Genomic DNA, 18,658 nt, shown 5'->3' with positions numbered 1-18,658 from the left:
GTGGCAGCTACTTGGGCTGCTCGTTGTCCTTATTTTCCTTCATGTTTTCTTTCTTATTCGTGGCTGAACAGTAGGAGAAATTATCTTCAGAGGAGTACTATAGTTATCATGAAATTTAATAGCATTCGCACCAGGGTAGTAGTGATAGCTGTTAAGATTTATCTGTTTCATGTAGCTATGAATATTAAATTTTATTAAATAAACTTGCATTATTCTAACAGATACTAGGACTGATTCAACAGCTTTCCCTTCTCTCCTATTTTTAGCAGCCCTGGAGATCAGGGGCAGTGACCCAGCTCCAGGGATGGGCCTGGATTCATCTAAATTTAGGGCTGGGCTTAGATTAATCCAATCTTGGTAACTGCCCATGGCAGTAATTAGTTCAGGAGCTTAGCCTTGAAGCTCAGGCCCCCAGAACAGGCCATCCCCATGGTTATAAATCCAGAAATGAGCCATGAAAGAAAGGTCGCTGGAGGCTGTGGGGAAACATTTCTCACTTTTAAGAGAGAGGCACAGGAAGATCACCTCTTTTCTTTCCAGTTTTGCTGTTGTAGTCAGGAACTGCTGTCGGTCAAAGGATGAAATTGCTTCTCCCAAGAGGACAGAGCCAGAGGAGGTGCAGAGAAATGAACCGGAACTACTGGACTGAGCCGTCTCTGAACCCCCACTCGCCACTGGGCTTATCATATGAGTCAACAAATTACCTGAAGCTAGTTTGACTTGGGGTTTCTGTTATTTGCAACAGAAAGCATCCTCATTGATATAATTATATTATTATTCTTATGACTGGCTATTCTTTTAATCCTGGAGTAGCCTCAGGAAGTTGCCTTTCCTTTAAAGCAACTGTTAATACACTATATATTCTACTGATACTGTCAGAGCTAATGGTAATGTAGAGATCTTCATTTTCTTAGTGTCATAATTTCTCAGCATCCATATTATTGTCACTAGAGTGTGCTAACAAAACTTTAAACTTCTGAGATTTTCTTAGCTCTCTCCACACTTAGAACCTTTACTTAATTATGTGTGTATGTGCGCTACGTCGCTTCAGTCACGTCTGACTCTTTGTGACCCTATGGACTGTAGCCCACCAGGCTCCTCTGTCCATGGGATTCTCCAGGCAGGAGTACCAGAGTGGGTTTCCATGCCCTCCTCCAGGGGATCTTCCTGACCCAGGGATCGAACCTGTGTCTCTTAATGTCTCCTGCATTGACAGGCAGATTCTTTACCACTAATGCCCCTTGGGAAGTCCTACCTAATTATGTAGAGGTGTTTAACTTTTCACTTAGCATCTGTGGTCTACATGTTTCTGTGTGCATCCTGGTTGGCAAAGAGAGGGTGGAGCCCTTACTTGATGTGAGAACAATTCCAAGTAGTTTATTAAACCCAGTAACACAGTACTGAGCTGCTGTGTAAAGGCCAGGCCTGGAGGTAGGGATGAACATGGGCTGAGTGGAGACCGGAGGAGGGAAGGAGGGACAGGACCACCGGGTAGAGTGGCATCTTCAGAGAAGGCTGCCGAGTGCGGTGGCCATGCACCTGCCGAGGGGAGGAGGTGCGGGGCCCAGTGAGAGGAACAGAGGTTGAAGTTGGAGAGAGGCTGCGAGGGTGGCGGTGCTTCCGGTGGGAAAGGCTGGATTGCCAGGCCCAGGAAGTTGGGTCCATGGCTTCTTGAATGGGGAGGTGACATTTCCACAGGGCTTGTTGAAAGCTTTTCTCTCAGTGGCATGCAGGGGAATTAGACCAGGGAGAGATGTTGTCATGGTGCCCTGGGAAGCTATTACCATAATCCATGAAGGAGGTGACAAGAGCTGCCAGATAATAGCATCTGAGTGTGGAATATCTTACATCTGTGTGAAATTTCAGAGTTCCTACAGCATTATCAAATACATTATCTAGTTTCTCTAATGAGATCCTCTCTGCCGTTTTTTATGGATGGGAACCTAGAGGTTCAGAGCAGGTAAGCAACCTCCTAAAAGTTGTTGATGACAGAACCCAACCTACAATCTAGGCCTTTTGACTTCAGGGCCAGTACTTTTCAATTGTAATACACACCGATATTTCCCATTTCTATGAAGTTCAAATTATGATAATTTGATTGTGCTCTAAAACAGAGGTCCCCAACCTCCAAGATGTAATGCCTGATCTGAGGAATAAAGAGCATGATAAATGTAATGCACTTGAATCATCTCGAAACCATCCCCCACCCACCTACCCCCATTCTGTGGAAAAACTGTCTTCCATGAAACTGATCCCTGGTGCCAAAAAGACTGGGGACCACTACTCTGCACTGTTTGTCTGTCAACTGGCTCCTGACAGCAGCATCAGCCAAAGCTAAATACCAGTTCACAACTCTTATAAAACATGAAAACTTGTGAAAAGTAAACAGTTGGTTAAGTATCACAGACAATAGTAGAACCTCCTCAAATAACAGAAAGGTAATCCTTCTAACAAATACAGGAAACAAAAGCCTAGGTCAGTAGAACGCTTTCTCAATGTTTCACATAAATGGAGAGTAACTGAGATTTAAGGTAGCCTCAGAATGGTTTTGTTAAATGAAGGCAAAAAAGTTGCCCATGACTTCCAACTACAGGTAACAACAGCCTTGAAAGCAAAGGAGTTACATCTTAATAAAATAGAATAAAGGAAAGTATTCACTTGGTAGGCATTTTGATAGACATCGTCCTTTTAAAATGTGAACAAACTATTTAAGATGGAATGTTGGATGACTTTAGTCTTCCAGTTAAGTAGGTTGTTTTCCGGAGTTAGAGTAGGTATTTTGAAAGTCAAGAATTTTTCTTCTTTTTTTTTTTTTTACTGTGATTAGAAAAAACAACACATAAATTATAAGTTAACCATCTTAACCCTTTTTTCAGTGAGCAGTTCAGCAGTATTGTCTATTTACATTGTTGTGAAACAATCTTTTTCATCTTGCAAATCTGAAACTTAATGCCAATGAAACAACTCTCCTTTTTCCCCCCTGCTCCCTTCAGCCTTTTATAACCACCATTCTATTTTTTGTTTCTATAAATTTGAAAAATTATGAATTTAAAAAAAAATGTTAGTATCAAGAAACATTTATTGATTGCCTACCAGGTGCTGGGCATTGTTCTTGATGCTAGGGCCAAAAAGAGATGCAGGCTAGAGAGAATCCCTAGAGGGTCTTTGTTACACTGGATTTGGAGAGATATAAAAAGATAAATCACAAAAATCAGTGTGTGTTAAGTCTTAAATGAATGATAATCACAGTGAATTCTGTGTGATGCTAACAAGAACGTGCTGTGTTGCTCAGTTTTACTTGAGTGACTGCAGACTGTGCAGTACCGAGGTAACTTAGAGGAGGGAATGTGGGTCAGATAACCTGGGGATGTTGGGGATGAGAGTGTATTTGTTAATATAACCTGGTTATTAGTGAGGGGACAGAATGAGAAGCTGTTCTGCTAGATTAACTTGGGTGTGATTGCCACCTATTTCAAGATTCACAAGCATACCTAGAAAGGTTCCCTGGGGGAAAGTGGCCACATAGAGAAGAATGGGCAAATCCACTTGGTTTATGCCTTTGCCTTATGTGAAGCTAGAGCTGGCAAGCAGCCTTTTTGGGTGTTCTCAGTGCTAATATGCAGAAATAATGTAGTAATGTAGCCCTTGAAGACTTTTCTACCTCTAAATAGCTGCATTTGATGTTTAAGTCACTTTAGAGCAGCAGTCCCCAACCTTTTCGGTATAAGGACCAATTCTGTGGGAGAATTTTTCCACAGACCAGGGGTGGGGGAGATAGTTTCTGGATGATTCACATGCATTTACATTTATTGTGCACTGTAATCTAATGCTGCCACTGATCTGACAGTAGGTACTGGTCTATGGCCTGGAGGTTGGGGACCCTTGCTTTCAGAGAATGCATAGTTGACATATTTTCTTGAAATGTCTTGGAAACCTCTTTAAGGGGTTCTATAGAGAATGTAAGGGCTTCCCTGGTAGCTCACCTGGGAAAGAATCTGCCTGTAATGCAGGAGACTTCGGTTCGATTCCTGGGTTGGGAAGATCCCCTGGAGAAGGGATGGGCTACCCACTCCAGTACTCATGGGCTTCCCTGGTGGCTCAGTCGGTAAAGAAACCTCCTGCAATGTGGGAGACCTGGGTTTGATCCCTGGGTTGGGAAGATCCCCTGGAGGAAGACATGGCAACCCACTCCAGTATTCTTGCCTGGAGAATACCCATGGACCGAGGAGCCTGGCAGGCTGCAGTCCATGGGGTTGAGGGTCAGAGGGGACTGAGCAACTAAGCACAGCACAGCACAGCATAGAGAATGTGAAGGAGTAGAAATATCTGAAACAAAAGCTGAGTGGCCAGATGATGAGGATTTAGTAAATTGCAACTGAGTTGTGTTCACTCATTGGTCCCTTCAGAAAGAGCAGCAGCCTGTTCTTGATAAATCATAGGGGATGCTGATATTTGTCAGGGACTTTGTGGTTCTTTGTATTTGAAATTGCTGAGTAGATTTTGAGCTACTGTAGTGAGGGGATAGGGATTCCCTGATAGTTCGGTTGGTAAAGAATCTGCCTGCAGTACAGGAGACCCCAGTTCAATCCCTAGGGAAATCTGCTGGAGAAGGAAGGGATAGGCTACCCACTCCAGTATTCTTGGGCTTCCCTTGTGACTCAGCTGGTAAAGAATCCACCTGCAATGTGGGAGACCTGGGTTTGATCACTGGGTTGGGAAGATCCCCTGGAGAAGGGAAAGGCTACCCACTCTGGTATTCTGGCCTGGGGGATTCCATGGACTGTATAGTCCATGGGGTCACAAAGAGTCGGACACAACTGAGCAACTTTCACTTTCAGTGGGGGGATAGATAGGTGAGGAAAGAGTTAAGTGTTTGAATGTTGGAATGGCAAATGACTGTCGCAATGCTACCTGTCAGGCCTGTTGATACCTTATTAACCTTGGCTTCCAGGTCAGAATCACCTGGGGAACATTTAAAATTACCAGTGTGGGGACTTCCCTAGTGGTCCAGTGGATAAGACTGCTCTCCCAATGCAGGGGGTCCAGGTTCGATTCCTGGTCAGGGAACTAGATCCCATGTTGCATACCACAACTAAGATCCAGCACAGCCAAAATAAATAAATATTAAAATAAAAATAAACATGGGTGTACCTGTGGCTGATTCTTGTTGATGTATGACAGAAAACCACAAAATTCTGTAAAGCAATTGTCCTTCAGTTAAAAAATTAAAAATAAAATAAAAAATAAAACTACTAGTGTGCAGATCCCACCCTTGAACAGTTAAGTCAGAATCTCAAAATTTGGGGAAAAGAGCAGGTCTAACCATTATTTTTATTAAGTTCTTCAGGTAATTCTAAAGTGCGGCCAGGTCTAAAAGCCCCTTTCGCTATTTACATTTATTAACGTGTATGTAAAGTACTTGCTAACTGTATAAAATAAATCTACAGACTTTCCTTTTTCTGCCTTCAGATAGATGGTTTTTGTTTTGTTCATTCTTCTTTAGCCAGTTGCAGATTCTAAAGAAATAAATGGAAGGAGGTGGAAGAAAACAGAAAGAGGTCTCATGGCCTTCTTTGAGAAGGGGCATGAGGGGTGGGTAGGAAGCTTTGTTTATTGCATTTCAGGAAGTAGAAAATATGGCATGGTCTCAATCTATCTTAAATTACGTAACTTTGAGGGATGTGATCCATTTGTGTCAAAATAAAGAGGCATATAATACTTTGCATTTAACATGTGTGGGAATTCTTTGCAGAGTAATTAGCATTCCTTTCTTTAGCCTGTATTCAGGGGACACATACCGTTCACACCCTCTCTGTGTTCACATTTTCCAGTGCGTTGGAGAGCTTTTTTTCAATAGAAATCTTTGTCCTTTTCCCAATAAGACTTGAATTATATTTGAAGACATTGAGCATGTCTTTCTTTCTTTTTCTGGCAGGCATTGATTTTAAAATCAGAACGATAGAACTAGATGGAAAGAAAATTAAGCTTCAGATATGGTAAGTAAAAAAAAAAAATATATATATATATATATATATATATATAGCATTTCTACTTTAGTCAGGTACTAAAGCAGGAATGAGAAGGTGAATTGTGGTAAATTAGAGGTATCCTTGGGTAGCTAAAACATCTTTTCTTTATCAGAACCAAGGGGGAATGGGTAAGTATTCGAAAATGTCTAACGCTCACTGCCAGGAGAGATCTGAGAACTCATTCTTCCAAAATGCTAATTTTAGAGGGGAGGAAACTAAATTCTAGAGTATGTCAGTTACTTTTTCCCTGCGGTTGTTGTAGCTGTGAAATTAGATGGGGCAAAGGAGTCAAGTGTTAAGAACCCCAAACAAAGTGCCAATCTGGAGTCAGCCTATATACTAAGAACTTGGAGCTCTTTGCTTCTCTTCTCAGGGCCTTCTTGTCCTCATTTGTAAATTGGTTTGTCAGACTGATGACATCTGAGTTCCCTTCCAGCTCTGATATTTCCTCATTTATTTGCCTATTTCTTCTCCTTCAGTTTAAAATGGGGAACCCTGCACTGGAGAATAAGGGAGGAAAAACGCAGGCCTCTGATCTCTCATGTAATATGCGAGGCAAAGGTCTCCTTATGATCAATCAACTCCAACTGGTTTAATTCCTAAAAAATCTGTCAAACTACAGTGAATAAATATGGTTCCTCCAGATTGCCTGGTTGAATATTTCTGGGTTGAACTCACACTCTTTGATTTTTTTTTGAACCTCCTATAAGCCGATCTAAGTTCTTTCAGTGTGAGGCCTTCCATGGAGCCACATAGGTTTGCAGCCTTAAGGAAGGGTTTTGATGGTGTTTACTGACCTGATGTGTGACAACGACAGCAGGAAACAAAGCTTAGACGTTGAGAACATCATAGACTCAGAAGGAAGCAGGCCAAAATAGTCAAGTAATACGTACACGCCAGCTTTTTCCTTGGGCTGTTTTTCTTCTTTGAATTTCAGAACCAGGATAGAACTAGAACATTATATTGAAATCCACCACTTTTCTTTTACAGGAAACTGGGACATAGAGTGGTTAAGTCCATCTGAGGGCGTGTGTCTGGGTTAGTGATAGAACTGGGACAACTACCCCAGTACCCCAGAACCTTGCGTCAGCTTCATGTATTAACCCCAGATAGAGGTTCCCAGTATATTTCATTGCAAGACATTTTGAAGGTTACCACATGCTGCTCTTTTCATCTGTTGCTATTTAATAAGAAGTCAAATATTTTAAAGGTTAAAAAAATTATTTTAAGGGAAAAGCAAAGAGAATGTCTGACTCTGTGCAGTACAGCAGGGTTCCCCAACCCCCAGGCCAGGGACCACTACCATGCCTAGTTAGGAACCAGGCCATACAGCAGGTGGCGAGGGTCGGGCAAGAGAGTGAAGCTTCATCTGTATTCACAGCCACTCCCCATCGCTCACATTACTGCCTGAGCTCTGCCTTCTGTCAGATCAGTGGCAGCATTAGATTCTCATAGGAATGCAAACTTATGTGAGGCACAAACCGTGTGAACTGCACATGCAAGGATCTAGGTTGTGGCACTCCTAATGAGACTCTAATGCCTGATGGTCTGATTCAACATTATGGCAGGTCGTCTAATTATTTTGTTATGTATCACAATGCAATAATAATAGAAATAAAGTGCACAAGAAATACAGTGTGCTCGAGTCATCCTGAAACTGTTCTCCCTGAACCAGTCCGTGGAAAAACTGTCTTCCATGAAACTGGTCCCTGGTGCCAAAAAGGCTGGGAACCACTGCTGTATAGTCTTGATCAGAACAATAAGGAACATTTCTAGGAGCCTGTGGGTGATCAGCTAATTAGAGCTCCATGGCACTATTTATCAGCACTCTTGGCAGCAAAATAGTCTACATTCAGTCTTCATGACCTGCATTCAGGATGGTAGGGTTTCTTCTCCATCCTCACTGCAAAGCTGGTTCTAAATCAGGTAGCATATTAGAATCAAAATATACTTAGTCTGCTCAAAGGTGCTTTGCTTCTGTTTTCTCCATTTGTTTGCTGGGTACCAAATAAGTGCCTGTGGTACCTAATCCTGATCAAGGAGAAGATAGCAAGATAAGATAATGGTGGTGTGAGACCTGGCCCTGCACCAAACAGCCAAGGCCTTGGATACTTGATTCTCACTCAAGTGTATGAGCTGTTTGGGCTTCCCGGGTGGCACTAGTGGTAAAGAACCCACCTGCCAGTGCAGGAGACCTAAGAGACACAGGTTTGATCCCTGAGTTGGGAAGATCCCCTGGAGGGGGGCATGGCAATCCACTCCACTATTCTTGCCTAGAGAATCCCATGGCCAGAGGAGCCTGGCGGGCTATAGTCCATGGGGTCACAAAGTGCTGGACACGACTGAATCGACTCAGCACTCAGATGAGCTGTTTAGTGGCAGAGCTGGGCCCACAGCCCACCTGAGCCTGTCTCCTCTTCTGGAGAACATGGATGATGGCAAAACTACCGCATTGGGCTGTGGTGGGCATCATTTGCACACCATCTGAAAGTATTTTGTAAGGTATACATAAATGGTAAGGTATTTATTAACATTTTAAATTACCATATTTTCCTTGGGCCTTCATCTCACTTAAATTTGGTATGCACATATTAGAGTTTCAGTGTATTTCCACAAATGCATCCTTTTTAGAAGCAATCAAATTAAACAATTTAGTTTTGTCTTAGTAACACAGGGAGTGAAATTAGTTCTGGCAGGAAGTGGAAAATTTAGGAATATTGATTTTTCCCAGATACCAAGGAAATTTGACTTCCTTTATAAGAATTGCTTTGGTAAATGTAATTTGAAATGCCAACATTTTTCAGAATGTATTTTAATGGTATGTCATTAGCCAAAAAAGTAAGAATAAATGCAAGTTTATATAACTTGGAGGTGTTGTTCATATTTTGAATTCTTGGTCAACAATTGCATGTTGAACTCCAGGGTCTCATTTAATCACGGGCTCTAGAGCTGAAAAAGTTCTTGAGGAGATCCATTTTAGCATGCTCTCCTGAGCAGAATTTGCACAGTAGTAAGTCCAGCCTGACTGCTTGCTTTGTATAGAAATCAGACTTTCCATCAAAAGAGCAAAATGCCCTAATGATTAGGCATTTATAGAAAGGAATTGAACTGCCTCTAGGAGTCCAAGAATTTACAACTATTCTCTATTCTCTTTCTCTTCTGGTTGACGAACACAGTGTGCCTGTTGGGGCTGTGCGTTTTCTTGTCGCTGCTTCCCTTTGTTATCAGAGTCCAAGTTTTTCACCCAAGTCATTGTGAGCTCCTGACAGGCGCCCGTGGCCACGGCCGCCCCCAGTTCACAGACGCACAACAGGCTCTCTTTGTGTCTTGCCCCCTTTTCCCTGAAACCACTGCACTTGTGAGCAGACCGCAATTACATCTTCCTGCAGCTCAGAGTCTCTCATCAGCGATGTTGTTGATGATTTTTCTAACTACCCTTTCCTTTGTTTCAAATCTTAGGGACACAGCGGGTCAGGAAAGATTTCGAACCATCACGACAGCCTACTATAGAGGAGCCATGGTGAGTGTGTTTTAGGGTTTTGTGGAAGTAAAACATGTATATTCATTCATCAGGTTTGTAGGATTCAAGCTGGAGTCTCATACATTGAAGAAAATAGATTTTCTGATGTGAAAACAAGGCATTTAAAGGGTGTTTTTATACTGCGTTTAGTAGCTGTGTCCTCAACCATTGGTCTTCATAATATTACTCATGTATTTGGAGATGGGTTAGAACTCCACACATTCTGAGTGATCATATATTTTTGTGCTTTGTCCTTTTATTAATGCCTTTGCCAAATCTGAACAAACCACAAGCTCTGTGACCAAGTATTCATTTCTTGCACCTTCTCCCCCATTCAGCCCTGCCACCACCATGCTTTGTCTCTCACCAGGTCTACAACATCCGCTCCTATTGGCTCCTCTTTCTGGAGTCTCCTGCACCAGTCTTCTGCCAGCGGGCCAGGAACTAGCCGAAAGATGTGTGACTATCTGAGGCTTAGCATCTGGTGAATCTTTGACTACCAAGTCCTTCCTTGCTACATACTTGCCTTATCCTTGTTATCATAACTTCGTCACTTGGCTGTTTTCCATCCTAAGATGCTTCATCTACACAACCCATTCTATTGTTGGCTCATGGTGGATTCTTTGTGGTGCTGCGAGTACAATGGTGAATAAGGCAGTGTAGAAACTGAGCTCTACTGAACCAAACCTAGAACGCCAGACCCAGAGCAGGGCTTTATCTCTGGCTTTTAGGCCTAAGTCACGTATAACTTTGGAGAAGGAAATGGCAACCCACTCCAGTGTTCTTGCCTGGAGAATCCCAGGGACGGGGGAGCCTGGTGGGCTGCCGTCTCTGGGGTCGCACAGAGTTGGACACGACTGAAGCGACTTAGCAGCAGCAGCAGCAGCAGCACGTATAACTTAGAGCTTTAAATTATGATGAAATCCCGTATGCTCGGAGAGAAGACTGCACAGTCGAGATCAGGTAGACCAACCTGGTAGACTCTGGGGTGCCAGCTGCCGTCATACCTAGCTTGTTGTGTAAAAGACTTGGTGCTGAGAGTGTCTGGAGGTGCTGGAGCTGTAGGGGTGATGGCTGTCCCTTTGCTGCAGGCAGTTGTGATCTGAACCCACAGGTCCCTCTGTTGTCATGCTGCTCCCCCCGCCTCCTTCACTGCCACTTACCCTCCATTATTTGAGTGCCAGTAATAACCCCCACAGAGGTTGGGAATTCCTTTTGGGAATTCCTTTTTAAAGCTCTCCTGCCTGGGAACTATATACAACTAAGCATTACACATATATATATGTTCTCCATCCTATAATACTTTAAGGTTTTAAAAGTCATTATTTTAAGAAGGGCGGTTGTCAACTACTCTCTATTTTGCTTAGATTAGAATCCAAGGGAAGGGACTTACCTTGTGTGAAGAAGTTTGTTTGTTGTTTATTTTCCCCCAGAAAGGATTTTTAAGGGTAAATAAGAACATCTTAACAGGGATGATTTAGAATAGTTCATAGGTAATTTTGATTAGAGGCATCTTTTAAACACAGTTTTTTATTTGGGGGGAGTAATGTATCGATACCACTTACAAGCTTGTTTTCACGAGACAGTGGGCAAGAACACTTAGAGTGTGAAGCAAATGTTTGCCTTGGATGTGTAGCTCTAGCTTATGGTACAAAGCAAGAGGTCATTGAAATATGTTCTTTGAGATTTGAAGATGGTCTGTCTTTTTCATTTATCTACTGCCTAGCCATTTTCACATTATAGCAAGTAATTACATATCATTGCTATTCTAAAATATATCATCCTTTCCATTTTGACGGTAGGGATTTTTTGTCTCTCTTGCTTTGCTATGATGCCAGGGCCTTATACATAGTAGATGTTCAATAAATACTTGCCAAAGGAGTGAATCAGTGAAAAATTTCAGACCTAGAAACAGTCTTAGACACATCCTCAGGAAACCCTGCTCTACTTGAGTCTTGGATCCTGCATGTCATCCATTTCAGTGGGATGTGGGGTCATCATGTTCTCATTTCCACAGTTGGTGGTTCTGGCAGGTTTAGTTGGGTTGGCTCAGGTGCACAGCATAGTGGCAAGCACACTGCTGTCTGCCACCGTGACGGAGTCCTTGGACCTGTTTCATACTGTTCAGCAACACGTGTAGGCATAGCAGTAACCCTGATGGACAGTCAGGCTCTGAGGAGAAGAGGGACCATATTCAACATTTCTCAGTACTGTCTGGCTGTTGTTGTTAAAGGTCTGTATACTAAATATATAAAATTTTTAACTGGTGTACCTGAATTTGTATTTCCAACTGATTCATAGTATCAATTAGCCTAAAAACATAGGAAGTAGTCAAAGGGTTTTTGCTACTGAAACCAGATATAAATTAGTAATAGCTGCCAATCATTGAGTCCAAGCTGTGTTTTAGGTTCTAGGTAAGTTAGTTCAGTTCAGTTGAGTCGCTCAGTCGTGTCTGACTATTTGTGACTCCATGGACTGCAGCACACCAGACTTCCCTGTCTATCACCAGCTCCTGGAGCTTACTCAAACTGATGTCCATCGAGTCAGTGATGCCATCCAACTGTCTCATCCTCTGTCGTCCCCTTCTCCTCCCACCTTCAACCTTTCCCAGATCAGGGTCTTCTCCAATGAGTCAGTTCTTTGCATCAGGTGGCCAAACTATTGGAGTTTCAGCTTTAGCATTGGTCCTATTCAAGTGAATATTCAAGACTGATTTTCTTTAGGATGGACTGCTTGGATCTCCTTGCAGTCCAAGGGACTCTCAGGAGTCTTCTCCAACACCACAGTTCAGAAGCATCAGTTCTTCAGGGCTCAGCTTTCTTTATAGTCCAACTTTCGAATCCATACACAGCTACTGAAAAAACCATAGCTTTGACTAGATGGACCTTTGTTGACAAAATAATGTCTCTGCTTCTTAATATGCTGTCTAGCTTGGTCATAGCTTTTCTTACAAGGAGCAAGCGTCTTTTAATTTCATGGCTGCAGTCACCATCTGTAGTGATTTTGGAGGCCCCAAAAATAGTCTGTCACTGTTTCCACTGTTTCACCATCTATTTGCCATGATGAGGCCAGATGCCATGATCTTAGTTTTCTGAACATTAAGCTTTAAGCCAACTTGTCTGTTATTCCATGTCCAGTTCTAACTGTTGCTTCTTGACCTGCATACAGATTTGTCAGGAGGCAGGTCAGGTGGTCCGTTATTCCCATCTCTTTAAGAATTGTCCACAGTTTGTTGTGATCCACACAGTTAGAGGCTTTGGTGTAGTCAATAGAGTAGAAGTAGATGTTTTTCTGGGACTCCCTTGCTTTTTCTATGATGCAACGGACGTTGGCAATTTGATCTCTGGTTCCTCTGCCTTTTCTAAATCCAGCTCGAACATATGGAAGTTCATGGATATTCAAACCCCTTATGATTATACGGTGGAAGTGACAAATAGATTCAAGAGATTAGATCTGATAGACTGCCTGAAGAACTATGGACAGAGGTTCTTGACATTGTATAGAAGGCAGTGATCAAGACCATCTCCCAGGAAAAGAAATGCAAAAAGGCAAAATGGTTGTCTAAGGAGGCCTTACAAATAGCTTAGAGAAGAAGAGAAGCTAAAAGCAAAGGAAAAAAGGAAAGATATATCCATTTGAATGCAGAGTTCCAAAGAATAGTAAGGAGAGATAAGAAAGCCTTCTTCAGCTATCAGTGCAAAGAAATAGAGGAGAACAATAGAATGGGAAAGACCAGAGATCTCTTTAAGAAAATTAGAAATACCAAGGGAACACTTCATGCAAAGATGGGCTCAATAAAGGATAGAAATGGTACGGACCTAACAAAAGCAGAAGATATTAAAAAGAGGTAGCAAGAATACTCAGAAAAACTAAACAAAAAAGATCTTCATGACCCAGATAACCACAATGGTGTGGTCACTCACCTAGAGCCAGACATCCTGGAATATGAAGTCAAGTCAAGAATAGGAAGCATCACTACGAGCAAAGCTAGTGGAAGTGATGGAATTCCAGTTGAGCTATTTCAAATCCTAAAAGATGATGCTGTGAAAGTGCTGCACTCAATATGCCAGCAAATTTGAAAAACTCATCAGTGGCCACAGGACTGGAAAAGGTCAGTTTTCATTCCAATCCCAAAAAAAGGCAATGCCAAAGAATGTTCAAACTACCGCACAGTTATACTCATCTCACATGCTAGCAAAGCAGCGCTCAAAATTCTCCAAGCCAGGCTTCAACAGTACGTGAACCATGAACTTCCAGGTTCTAAGTAAAGTACTTTACAAATAATATGTCAGTTGATCCTCAAAAATCCAATCTGGGGACTTCTGGTGGTCCAGTGGTTAAGAATCTGCCTTACAATGCAAGGAACATGGGTTCAACCCCTGGTTGGGGAACTAAGCTCTCACATACCACAGAGCAACTGAACCTACGTGCGGTAACTATTGTGTCTGTGCGTATGCCCCAGAGCCCAGATGCCACAACTGGAGAAGTGTGCATGTCACGACGAAAGGTCCTGCATGCCATAATTAAGACCTGATGCAGCCAAATAAATAAAAATAAATAACACATATCTTTAATGTAAATAAATATTGTGTGTGTTTTTTTTTTTAAAGGGCAGTGTGGAAAATATTCTGTCCTCACTTCCCAAATGAGTAAATGCAGACTGAGAGGGACAAAGTAATCTCTCCAGCATCTCCCAGGTAGCATGTGGTGAAGCCCAGCCTGAGCGTCTCTGACTCCAGACTCTGTGCCCTTAACCACTACACTGGGTTTACTTCCTGTGCTAACTGCTCCAGGTACTACTTCACAGACAGAAAGCAGTGAAGATCCAGGTTGACTGTATAGCCCAAGAGGTAGTAGAGCTCTGGAAGTATTTTGATTAATTTTAATTGTAGGCAGCCAAGCTGTTTGAATCAGGAATTATTCAGGTTGCATTTTTTTGAGGCATTTAAAAATTGTTGTAAAATATATGTAATATAAAATTTAGCATTTAAGTGTATGAAGTGAAGTGAAGTCTCTCAGTCATGTCGGACTCTCTGCGACCCCACGGACTGTAGCCTACCAAGCTCCTCTGTCCACGGGATTTTCCAGGCAATAGTACTGGAGTAGATTGCCATTTCCTTCTCCAGGGGATCTTCCCGACCCAGGGATCGAACCTGGGTCTCCCACATTGTAGACAGACGCTTTACCATCTGAGCCAAAGTGTATAGTTCTCCACTTTGATTTTTTTAAATTAAATTTGCTTATTGTAAAATCTTCTTTACAGTGTAGTCAAAGTTAAACATTTCCTTTTGAGGCTAGGAGGAGGGAGGGTAAAGAAAAATGTTGTTTGCCATTTAAATTTAAAGAATATTTATTTTTCTGCTTGTGAAAAGCTTACATGTAATGTTGTTGTTGTTCATTTGCTAAGTCGTGTCCCACTCTGCATGGACTCCAGCACGCCAAGTTTCTCTGTCTTTCAGAATCTCCTGGAAAGTGAAAGTGAGGTCGTGTCCGACTCTTTGTGACCCTATGGACTGTAGCCCACCAGGCTCCTCAATCCATGGAATTTTCTAGGCAAGAATATTAGAGTGGGTTGCCATTTCCTTCTCCAGGGGATCTTCCCAGCCCAGGGATCGAACCCAGGTCTCCCACATTGCAGGCAGATGCTTTACCATCTGAGCCACCAGGGAATCCCTAGTATCTCCTGGAGTTTGCTCAAATCCGTGTCAGTTGAGTTGGTGATGCTATCTAACCATCTCATCCTCTGCCTCTGTCTTCTCTGTTTGCCTTCAGTCTTTCCCAGCATCAGGGAGTTTTCCACTGAGTCGTCTCTTAGCATCAGGTGGCCAATGTACTGGAGTTTCAGCTTCAGCATCAGTCCTTCCAATGTATACTCAGGGTTGATTTCCTTTAGGATTGACTAATTTGATCTCCTTGCAGTCCAAGGGACTCTGAAGAGTCTTTTCCAACACCACAGTTTGAAAGCATCAATTCTTCGGTTCTTGGCTTTCTTTATGGTCCATCTCTCACATCCGTACATGACTGCTAGAAAAACCATAGCTCTGACTATACAGACGTTTGTTGGCAAAGTGATGTTTCTACTTTTTAATACGCTGTCTAGGTTTGTCATAGCCTTCCTTCCAAGGAGCAAGAGTGCTTTAATTTCATGGCTGCAGTCACTGTCCACAGTGATTTTGGAGCCCAAGAAAATAACATCTGTCACTGCTTCCACTTTTTCCCCTTCTATTTGCCATGAATTGGTGGGACCAGATGCCATGATCTTAGTTTTTTGAATGTTGAGTTTTAAACCAGCTCTTTTACTTTCCTGTTTCATCCTCATCAAGAGGCTCTTTAGTTCCTCTTCACTTTCTGCCACTAGAGTGGTATCATCTGTGTATTTGAAGTTGTTGATCCTTTTCTTGATTCCGTCTTGTGATTCATCCAGCCCGGCATTTCGCATAATGTATTCTATATATAAGTTAAGTAAACAGGGTGACAATATGCAGCCTTGTTTTAGTGCTTTCCGATTTTGAACCAGTATGTTGTTCCATGTAAGCTTCTAACTGTTGCTTCTTGACCCACTTACAGATTTCTCAGGAGACAGGTAAGGTGATCTCCCATCTCATTAAGAATTTTTTAATGGTTCATTGTAATCCACACAGTCAAAGGCTTTAACATAATCAGTGAAGCAGAAGTAGATGTTTTTCTGGAACTCCCTTGGTTTCTCTATGATCCAACGAATGTTGGCAGTTTGATCTCTGGTTCCTCTGCCTTTTCTAAACCCAGCTTGTGCATCTGAAAGTTCTTGGCTCATGTACTTCTGAAGCCTAGCTTGAAAGATTTTGAGCATAATCTTACTAGTGTGTGAAATGAGCGCAATTGTGTGGTCGTTTGAACATTCTTTGGCACTGCCCTTCTTTGGGATTGGAATGAAAACTGATATTTTCCAGTCTTGTGGCCACTGCTGAATTCGAAAGCTTTAAAAATCCCAAGAAACCATCTTAAAACCCCACGTGAGACATAGCTTCTGTTAACATTTTGCTATGTTTCCTGAATTCTTTCATCTACGTGTACATGTGTGTTGTATATGATTTATGTTTATTTATATTTATATTTTATTTTTATTTATAAAGTTGGAAACCAGACCCTGAAAGATTTTGCCTACTATTTAAGGAATTTTAATATAATTAAGAGTACAATGGAGAGATGCTAAAGGATTTTAAGCAATGAGGTGATAACCCTGGTGAAAGCAGGGAGACCTAAGTCACCCAGGTAAAGGCTAATTGATGAAAATGTGAATAAGGCCATGCATGTAGGGTATCGGATTGTGGAAATATTGAGAGTGTTGAGTCCATAGGACTTAGTGACTGACTGGTGGTAGAGGAAATTACTCCAGGGGTCTGCTTGTGCAGGCTGGCAGGGTTGAGTGAGTGAGTAAAAGTCGCTCAGTCATGTCTGACTCTTTGCGACACCATGGACTATACAGTTGGAGAAGGCAATGGCACCCCACTCCAGTACTCTTGCCTGGAAAATCCCATGGATGGAGGAACCTGGTAGGCTGCAGTCCATGGGGTCGCTAAGAGTTGGACACGACTGAGCGACTACTTTCACTTTTCACTTTCATGCATTAGAGAGGGAAATGGCAACCCACTCCAGTGTTCTTGCCTGGAGAATCCCAGGGACAGGGGAGCCTGGTAGGCTGCCGTCTGTGGGGTCTCACAGAGTCGGACACAACTGAAGCGACTTGGCAGCAGCAGCAGGACTATACAGTCCATGGAGTTCTCCAGACCAGAATACTGGAGTGGGTAGCCTTTCCCTTCTCCAGGGGATATCTCAATCCAGGGATTGAATCCAGATCTCCCGCATTGCAGACGGATTCTTCACCAGCTGAGCCACAAGGGGAGCCCTACAGGGTTGTACTGCACTTGAGAGCGGAGGGAGAAAGAGAAGATTTGGAGGGGACAAAGACAACTTTCTGTTTCGCTTAGCTGAGTTTTCGGTAACCAAATGGGCCATCTGGGAGCTGATGTCCAATCAGTGTTCTCCAGGGCACCCTGACCCCTGTCTTTGTCTTCAGCTTTATCTTGTGCCCTTCTCCCATTGGATCCAGGCACTCTTTTTTTGTTTTGTTTTATAATGTTTATTCATTTATTTGAGTGTGCTGGGTCTTAGTTGCAGCACACGGGATCTTCAGTCTTCCTGGCAGTCTCTAGGATCTTTAGTTGGTACATGTGGGATCTGGTTCCCTGACCAGGATCGAACCCCAGCCTCTTGCATTGGGAGCTCATCGTCTTAGCCATTGGACCACCAGTAAAGTCCCTCAAACCAGGGCACTCTTGCCACGCTGACCGTCTTTACTCAATCTAATAGGTTCTGGGCCTTTCTGGAGAGCAAGATAATTTATCCCATTTCTGTGATATTCCAGACACTGAGGGTTTCCCCTCTTCACCCCAGCCTCTATCCCTGTGCCCAGTTCAAATCTTCTCAGTCCTCAGGCCTTGGCTTTAATGTCATTTTCTCAGGGAAACCCTCCGTGAACCACCCTAGCCCCTCAACCAGATTAGATTAGCATTTTCACTCAGAACTCCTCAGCCTTCTTTATAGATTGTCTAAATTATAATTAATTATATAACTAGTGGTTCGTTGTTTTCTTTGCCAACCGTCCATAAGAAGAAGGGACCTTGTCTGTCTTATTTACTACTGGTAGCATTTGTTACACTATCAGGCACATAGTAGGTAGGTTGAAATGGATAGATAGAGGTGGATCTAGCACTTAATATGCAAGTGCAGTCTTGTGATATAGATTTTGAAATGGGTAGCATACAAGTGTCAGCTGAAACATTTAGAAGATTAACTGTTTAAAATACCAGACATGGGATCTTCCAAAATATGATGATTGTGCCTTCGTTAAACTGTGTAACAAATGCATTATATTTTGAGTGTCTGTGATTTACTTTTTTTAGATTAGTAACATTTGATCAGTTCATATAAAAAGAAATAACTCTAAAGTTGTGTGGTTATAATCTTAGAATAAGTGTAAGAAGCAAAAGGACTTCCCTGGTGGTCTAGTGATTAAGACTCCATGCTTCCAATGCAGGAGACTCAGGTTTAATCCCTGTTTGAGGAATTA

At 42.4% G+C, this 18,658-nt stretch overlaps 1 protein-coding gene across 1 annotated transcript in view; it reads left to right on the top strand.

Annotated features, from left to right (window-relative positions):
* Window positions 1-18,658, top strand: part of RAB8B (RAB8B, member RAS oncogene family) — a 70,037-nt gene that overhangs the window by 39,769 nt on the left and 11,610 nt on the right. Inside the window, 2 exon segments of the mRNA NM_001076317.1 lie at window positions 5,936-5,996; window positions 9,489-9,549. Coding sequence (NP_001069785.1) covers window positions 5,936-5,996; window positions 9,489-9,549 — 122 coding nt within the window.

Source organism: Bos taurus, chromosome 10 (genome assembly GCF_002263795.3).
Source record: "Bos taurus isolate L1 Dominette 01449 registration number 42190680 breed Hereford chromosome 10, ARS-UCD2.0, whole genome shotgun sequence".
NCBI classification, from domain to species: Eukaryota; Metazoa; Chordata; class Mammalia; order Artiodactyla; family Bovidae; genus Bos; species Bos taurus.
The sequence above is the reverse complement of the archived record's forward strand: the minus strand, read 5'-3'. Positions and strand labels throughout refer to the sequence as shown.